Source organism: Chaetodon trifascialis, chromosome 22 (assembly GCF_039877785.1).
Source record: "Chaetodon trifascialis isolate fChaTrf1 chromosome 22, fChaTrf1.hap1, whole genome shotgun sequence".
NCBI classification, from domain to species: Eukaryota; Metazoa; Chordata; class Actinopteri; order Chaetodontiformes; family Chaetodontidae; genus Chaetodon; species Chaetodon trifascialis.
The window spans coordinates 20,213,526-20,222,123 of NC_092077.1; the positions used below are offsets into that span (position 1 = coordinate 20,213,526).

Sequence of the window (8,598 nt, forward strand, 5' to 3'; positions counted from 1 at the left end):
GATCCTCCGTACGGTGGCCTGTTTAGGACATGTCAGCTTTGAGGTGATGTTAGCATGCTAACAGAAAGCATCTTAATGTGCTGACCTCAGTCCAGTCAGTTGTCCACTTACATGCGACCTCTCCCAGGCAGCTGATGAGCAGTGTGTAGTAGTCGCTGGGTGCAAAGGAGATGCAGTAACACAGTCCGTCCTCATGGCGGTGTTTGATCTGATGCTCTCGATCTGCGTCCGTCACACACAGCAAGTTCTTCTCCAGCAGCTCCGAACTGCTCAGCACCGAGCCGTAGTACCCGAAGGAGGCCACGAACCTGACGGACGAAGGACGCCACGGTGAGAACGTGAACCCGGGAACAGGTTTGTCTCATCATACCGGATTAAACACAACAACCAAATATGTTTCAGCGATGCATCGAGGACCACGACTCATCCAGGTCGAGTCTGGACAGGGACCTCTGCTGCATCTTGTTCTCCTCCTTCCTCTCTCACTGCTGTCAGTATAATAAAGTACAACAGACAACAAAACAGCATTAAATCATTTGCGACATAGAAGTGAAACGTTACCATGAATACCAGAGCAGCAAAGACGTCCTCCTGAACGATGAGCTGAGCAGAATCCTCCAGCTGCCTCTCTCACTCTGAAACACAGACATTCGCCTACATTAAAGTTCAGAGATGAAACAGCAGCAGCTCAGATGACAGGGAGGCCTGTCTCTGATGTCAATTAGTTTCAAATAAATAAAAACAAAGTGTTTTTGGGATTCGCACTGTGCAGTTTGACAGACAGAATATGAAGGGGTGAGCTTATTTTTCAGGATTCCTGAAGTCGTTCGTCGACTACACCGTCCATTCACAGCGAGGCCTGAGGGCTGAGGGGGAACCTACCACAGCCGGCTCCACCAGGCGTCCTGGAGGAAGAGAAACTCGGTTCATTTTTGCGATCTTCTGCAGAGTGTCAACAGCAGCCTGAATGTTTCCCGCTGACACGTTGTAACGAGCCGACTCCGGAATAAACTGATGCATTAAAAACACAGACAGACAGGATTGAGTTTGACCTGAGGAGACAGCAGTGAACACAACACCTCAAACAGGGTGGACAGGTGAGGGCAGACAGGTGAGCAGGAGCTTTCACCTTGAACAGGAAGATGAGGAGGACACTGGGGGTGACGGACAGCCGTATCATCCACCTCCACCCCAGAGTGGGAACCACGAGCATCCCCAGTATGATGATCAGCATGGAGCCCATCATCCAGAAGATCTGATGCACAGAGACAGAGAGCATGCTGGGAAATCTCTGATGACATCATACATCAGGTGAGTTTGAGAACACCTGTGGGCGTCTTAGCACGTCTTTACAGAACAAAGATCCTCAGCGGACAACAGATAGAACGCAAACATTATTGTTCTTTATTAGAACTTCAAAGCAGATTGACGACGTTTAGATCATCATCAATTATCAATAAAATCCTGATCCGAACTCATCATGTTGGTGTCTGGAGTCAACTTCAGCTTCTGAAGGTCAGAACTGAAGTGAAATTCTCAGAACGCTCAGCCTGTTTTTGTGTCCTGGAGCAGAGAAAAGTGCTTTATTATCATCATTATTCAGTCTAAAGTTACGACTGAGGAGGCGAAGAAGTAAAGAGCGACTCACGGAAGCCAGAGGCAGCAGGAAAGCTCGATACTTCGCAGGGATGAACTCTGTCTTCAGCACAAAGCTGACGCGACAACAACAACAGCAAGGACGACAATGACAACAACAACAACAAAGACAGCAACAACAACAACAACAGCAACAGCAAGGACGACAACAACAGCAAGGACGACAACAACAACAGCAAGGACAACGACGACGACAACAACAACAACAACAACAACAACAACAACAACAGCAAGGACGACAACAACAACAACAGCAAGGACGACAACGACAACAACAGCAAGGACGACAACAACAACAACAGCAAGGACGACAACAACAACAACAACAACAGCAAGGACGACAACGACAACAACAACAACAGCAAGGACGACAACAGCAACAACAGCAACAACAACAGCAAGGACGACAACAACAAAGACAGCAACAACAACAACAACAGCAACAGCAAGGACGACAACAACAGCAAGGACGACAACAACAACAACAGCAAGGACAACAACAACAACAAGGACGACAACAACAACAACAGCAAGGACAATGACAACAACAACAACAGCAAGGACAACAATGACAACAACAACAAAGACAGCAACAACAACAACAGCAACAGCAAGGACGACAACAACAACAACAACAACAACAACAACAACAACAACAGCAAGGACGACAACAACAATAACAACAAAGACAGCAACAACAACAACAATGTCAATAATGACAACAACAACAATGAAAACAACAACAGAGTTACAGTGTGTGTGTGTGTGTGTGTGTGTGTGTGTGTGTGTGTGTGTGTGTGTGTGTGTGTGTGTGTGTGTGTGTGTGTGTGCACTGACCCCTGGGACACTCCTGCGACCCCGCAGCCCACCATGCTGCGCAGGAAGATGAACCAACCGTACGACGGAGCGAACGAGGTGAGCAGAGAGAAGTAGGCGCTCCACACAAAACCTCCAAACACCACCTGTTTATATGCACAACAGTACACAACAGTACACAACAGTACACAAACACACAGGCAGCCAAACACAAAACAGACTCAGGTTAAATATGATCTGTGTGAAAACATTTAGGAAATATTTCATTAAATATGTTTCTGACCTTCCAGCGTCCGTATCGGTCAGCGGTGTATCCTGCCAAAACTCCACACACCATGAAGCCCACGAACACCATCTGAGACAAAACACTGCAGTCAGTACCTACAGTACTGCACAGGGACAGTACTGCAGTATCACTGTGGTACTGCAGAGGGACAGTACTGCAGTAACACAGTGGTACTGCAGAGGGACAGTACTGCAGAGGGACAGTACTGCAGTAACACGGTGGTACTGCAGAGGGACAGTACTGCAGTCTCTTCAAATCTCTTGAAATGAAATCAACATCTTTGGTTCACTGGTTGATGTAATAATGTAATAAGTCCTAATAAGGTCATCGAGGTTATTCACAAATGGACAAAAGACACAGATGACCATGTTGGACTGACTGTTTGACCCTCGGGGGGGTTGTGACCCACAGGCTGGGAAACAATTAGTCAATGGACAGGAAACGAATCAGCTGTGACCATCAGCTAACTGTGGAAGTTATTTTCTGTTTGGAATCTGAATCTCTTTGAGATTTGGACAATATGAGACATTTGAAGACATCAGTGGACTCTGAGACCCTGAAGGACAAAGACTGACATCAGATTATGTCTTAACTCGGACTCACTGTGGAGACGAGAGCGACCTGCCAGTCGTCCAGACGCCACTCACATCGAATCTCAGGAGAAACTACAGCTAACAGCATGATCTCCATCGCCTCCACAATCTACACACACACACACACACACACACACACACACACACACACACACACACACACACACACACACACACACACACACACAGCATGTTTAAGGCAGCAAACATCATGCAAAGTGTCTGTTATGTCAATATTCACTGACCCTTGAATTCATTTCAAGGTTTAAAGGAGAATCTGAAACTCTGCGAAATGTTCATTTATATGACCGTTTGTCAGCGTCTGTCAGCGTCTGTTAATGTCTGTCAGTGTCTGTCAGTGTCTGTTAACGTCCGTTAATGTCTGTCAGTGTCTGTTAATGTCTGTCAGCATCTGTCAGTGTCTGTTAATGTCTGTCAGTGTCTGTCTGTTAATGTCTGTCTGTCAGTGTCTGTTAATGTCTGTTAATGTCTGTCAGTGTCTGTTAATGTCCGTCAGTGTCTGTTAATGTCTGTCAGTGTCTGTTAGCGTCTGTTAATGTCTGTCTGTCAGTGTCTGTTAATGTCTGTTAGCGTCTGTCAGTGTCTGTTAGCATCTGTCGGTGTCTGTCGGTGTCTGTCAGTGTCTGTCAGTGTCTGTTAGTCTCTGTCGGTGTCTGTCAGTGTCTGTCAGTGTCTGTCGGTGTCTGTCGGTGTCTGTCGGTGTCTGTCGGTGTCTGTTAGTCTCTGTCGGTGTCTGTCAGTGTCTGTCAGTGTCTGTCAGTGTCTGTCGGTGTCTGTCGGTGTCTGTCAGTGTCTGTCGGTGTCTGTCGGTGTCTGTCAGTGTCTGTCGGTGTCTGTCGGTGTCTGTCAGTGTCTGTTAGCGTCCGTTAATGTCTGTCAGTGTCTGTTAATGTCTGTCAGCGTCTGTCAGTGTCTGTTAATGTCTGTCAGTGTCTGTTAATGTCTGTCAGCGTCTGTCAGTGTCTGTTAATGTCTGTCAGTGTCTGTCTGTTAATGTCTGTCTGTCAGTGTCTGTTAATGTCTGTTAATGTCTGTCAGTGTCTGTTAATGTCTGTCAGTGTCTGTTAATGTCTGTCAGTGTCTGTTAGCGTCTGTTAATGTCTGTCTGTCAGTGTCTGTTAATGTCTGTCAGTGTCTGTTAATGTCTGTCTGTCAGTGTCTGTTAATGTCTGTCAGTGTCTGTCTGTTAATGTCTGTTAGCGTCTGTCAGTGTCTGTTAGCATCTGTCGGTGTCTGTTGGTGTCTGTCAGTGTCTGTCAGTGTCTGTCTGTTAATGTCTGTTAGCGTCTGTCAGTGTCTGTTAGCATCTGTCGATGTCTGTCGGTGTCTGTCGGTGTCTGTCAGTGTCTGTCTGTTAGCATCTGTCGGTGTCTGTCGGTGTCTGTCGGTGTCTGTCGGTGTCTGTCAGTGTCTGTTAGCGTCTGTCGGTGTCTGTCAGTGTCTGTCAGTGTCTGTCGGTGTCTGTCGGTGTCTGTCAGTGTCTGTTAGCGTCTGTCGGTGTCTGTCAGTGTCTGTCAGTGTCTGTCGGTGTCTGTCAGTGTCTGTCAGTGTCTGTCGGTGTCTGTCAGTGTCTGTCAGTGTCTGTCGGTGTCTGTCAGTGTCTGTCGGTGTCTGTCGGTGTCTGTCAGTGTCTGTCAGTGTCTGTCGGTGTCTGTCAGTGTCTGTCGGTGTCTGTCAGTGTCTGTCTGTCAGTGTCTGTCGGTGTCTGTCAGTGTCTGTCTGTCAGTGTCTGTCGGTGTCTGTCGGTGTCTGTCAGTGTCTGTCAGTGTCTGTCAGTGTCTCTGGTCTTTGTGGATCCTCTGAATCTAAATGAATTCTCGTCTCTCGTCACATCCTGAGCTCAGAGTCACAGACACACTCAGAAGTTAAAGGTCTGGTTTCGTACGTTGGAGCTGCCCATGATGACAAACAGCAGGACGTGAAAGCGACCGAAGCCGATCGTTTCCACGGCGTCTTCCACAGTGAACGTCTCGTCTGCTGCTGCAGAAACACAAAGCGACACTCTTTTCAACACGTCGTACATGTTTTATGTCAGAGGTTCCTCTCTGTCGACGCCACCCTCTGCAGCTCATTGATGGCTGACTTCACGCTCACCATTGTTGCTGCTGCCCTGCTGCTTGTCTGCAGGTTTCTCTTCCAGCTCCACCTCCTGCAGGTGGATGGCGGCCACCAGCTGAGTCTTCATACCATCGCCCATCCTGAGGACACATGAACGTTTCTGGGATTTGGAGAAGAAAATATGGTACTTTTCTAACATTATGGAACTTTCAGATTCAGCTGCATGGTGCCAGTAATTATCCTGAATATCCTGTCTTATATGTAGATCAAAAAATACAATAATTCTGGTTTCCTGCACTCCTTTTGCTTGAGTGAGGTTTATTTTTGGCTCGTCATCATATTTTCATTCATTTGAACACATTTTCAATTTAATTGTTTTTATTAACATTTTAAACAGCATTCAACTTTTTGGAATCAGGGATGAAATCAATCAATAAATCATACACACGCACGCACGCACGCACGCACACATCTATGGTTTTAGGTTGGGTCCTTCAGCTCGTTCTTGGATGGAGATAAAGTTGTGGCTAACTCCATTCAGAAATCCATCAGTTTAATGAGCTCGCTTGTGTGAACTGTGACTCGTATTGACAGAAGCACCTTGAAGCATTCTGTGATTTTAATAAATCTGAGCGTTTGTTTAACCTGCTTTCAAAGTGAACCGGTTCACAAAACTAGACTTTACTGAAGGAAAGTGTCTGAAGGTGGATCGTATGAGAGCCGACATTCACAGAGGACTTTTCATTACTCTTGGCTCGTTTCCTGCCATGTGTGAATGTTTCCAGCCGTCATCAGAGAGAAAACGTTAAATCCGCAGACTTTTGAACGGGGTTTGGCGGACAGGTTACTTCAGGGACTGTGGGGGAACGCAGAGCGGTAAAAGTCGAATATCGGTCATAAACCCTGATTTATCACACGAGAGGCTGCAGAGAAACATCATGGTTTCACACGTCACTCCTCGTAGGAGCATTAGGTCGATGTTAGCTTCACTTCAGCTTCAGGGCGTCAACGACGAACCGCGTTCACGTTAATTTAAAAGTTGTCGGGAAGAAACGTACTTACACAGTAGATTGAGTTCAGTGATGAAGCGACCACTCGTCTCTTTTCATGCTGCGGTGGATCTTTTACTGTGTGTGTTGCAGGTTATTCCGGTATAAGCTGTTGTTATTGTTACCTGACCAGGTGTATCAGGAAGTGTCATCGTCACCGAGACCGGCGGGAGGAGGGGGCGGTAGCTGTTTTCAGACTGGGAGGGCTTCACTTCACCTCACACACGAACTGTCAGTGCATATGGAAACCTCTTATCGCCACTTTTAAACACCAAAAGAAAAACAAACGGTAATGAATAACCGAGAAATCCGCTGCCACAGTTTGGATTTGAACACATCTCTTTAATGTTTGTTAACACAATCTTTCAGTCGTGAAACACCAGGATGCAGCTCACACACAGTTTGGGTAGAACAGGTAGTCAGATCAGCAGAAGACTCACCTGTCTGCTGTTGAACAGGTGAGACTGCTGGCAGTGTTCCTGCATCAGTGATTTGACATTAAAAGAACTTTTCCATCAGGCTCTGTTTCCTCCAAGCAGCTTCACTGAGTTACCCGGATCACACCTGGCCTGATGTGAATTCACCTGGTCTGGGTTTGAACTCAGTGAAGCTGTGTGTTGGAACAGAGCACAAAGAGGAACAACAGGAATGTGGTTTGACCCAGAACACAACCGGTACGGAAGTTCACTCATGACTAAACTGAAGACTCAAGTTGGAATTTGAATTGCGCGAGTTAATATCTCCAGTTTAACCCTTCAGGACTGCATGAACCCAGTGAGTGTCAGAGTGGTTCCAGTGTGAATCAGTGGTTTTGTCATGAGTAAACATCCACAGTGCGACTGGTCATTTGCTCGATTCTCACTGAGGATCACAGATCTAGAAAACACATAAACTGTTAAAGTATAGAAAACATTGAAGGAAACATTCAGAAGTTTGCGAAACCTGCAGAGCAGCATCTTGAAACCAGTTTGATTGAAGAAGAAGAACTTCTTTCAATCGCGACACCTGCAGGGTTTCAATTGTTTTTCATGTTTCGTGTGTGATCTGTTGACTTCCAGACACACCTTGAGTTGTTGAATTAGCACCACTTGACTCTGTAGGTGTTGCCAAGTCCTACAGCTTGGCTGACAGGTGCTAGGTCCAATCAGACAGTCTCCCGCCGGAGAAGAGTCCTGCGGTTGGTTTCTGGTCCATGAATGATGCGTTGGCACTGTTGCCGGGCAGATGTTTGAGTGCGTTCAGCAGAGCGATCACATAAAATATTTTCTATATATTTTTTTCAATTAAACACCATATCCACTTTCATTTATATGCTGTTTACTGTGACCATCTTTATTTAGATTAAAAAATATCTTTTGGAAATGCAAAACAAAAAAGCATGTTTCATACGACGTCTTTTTTCTACTGTGTTTGGATGAATGACTCTTTCATGGCACTCTTTGCTCACTCTTGACTTGATGTGAAACATCTCTTATTTAAACTTTGTTTAGAACATCTTTTAGCAGCATGCTAAACATTAACTGGAACATCACGAGTAGCTAAAGCCTCAAACTGAGTCGAACATGCTGAAGAAGAGCAGAGACGAACAAACCTTCTCGTACACCGTGGAACCAATTTTTACTATCAACCGACTTCTTCACAACACTACAGAGAAAACAGCCAACCAGCGGAGAGGGAAACCAGTCGTTCAGCTGTACAACCAGTGCATGAAGATGAAAGCTGAATCTGTGGACATCTGGATTCAGCCTCAGAGTTTATTACTAACGCCTGATGAGGACACTCCCCCAGCTTCTTAAACTGGACTGCTTTCTTCAAGGCAAATATTCAATTTCTATTTTTACCTTAATGTACTGAAGGAAACAGTAAAAGGAGACAAAAGATCCATTGTCAAAATGTAAATGGATAAAGACACACAGTTGAGTTCAGTGTGACAGTGTAGAACTAAGGCTGACAAACAGGCTGAGATGTCCTAAAAAGGCCACCGTACAAAGAGCAAACCCTTTAATTTGGCTAACAACTTGAACTTTCCACCAGAACAAACGAGTCAGCTCAATACTTATAGGAATAATAAGAACATCTAACAGTTTAGTTTCCTGTTGTGTAATGAACAAAACAGCCT

At 45.7% G+C, this 8,598-nt stretch overlaps 1 protein-coding gene across 1 annotated transcript in view; it reads right to left on the reverse strand.

Annotated features, from left to right (window-relative positions):
• Positions 1-6,627, reverse strand: part of svopl (SVOP-like) — a 7,603-nt gene extending 976 nt beyond the window's left edge. Inside the window, exons 1-11 of the mRNA XM_070992634.1 lie at positions 6,493-6,627; positions 5,467-5,590; positions 5,258-5,352; positions 3,362-3,460; positions 2,756-2,827; positions 2,494-2,618; positions 1,649-1,712; positions 1,130-1,255; positions 883-1,011; positions 562-635; positions 112-308 (exon numbers count right to left, since the gene is read on the reverse strand). Coding sequence (XP_070848735.1) covers positions 112-308; positions 562-635; positions 883-1,011; positions 1,130-1,255; positions 1,649-1,712; positions 2,494-2,618; positions 2,756-2,827; positions 3,362-3,460; positions 5,258-5,352; positions 5,467-5,569 — 1,084 coding nt within the window. The 5' untranslated portion in view covers positions 5,570-5,590; positions 6,493-6,627. The remainder of the gene's footprint in view (positions 1-111; positions 309-561; positions 636-882; positions 1,012-1,129; positions 1,256-1,648; positions 1,713-2,493; positions 2,619-2,755; positions 2,828-3,361; positions 3,461-5,257; positions 5,353-5,466; positions 5,591-6,492) is intronic.
• Between the last annotated feature and the right edge of the window lie 1,971 nt (positions 6,628-8,598).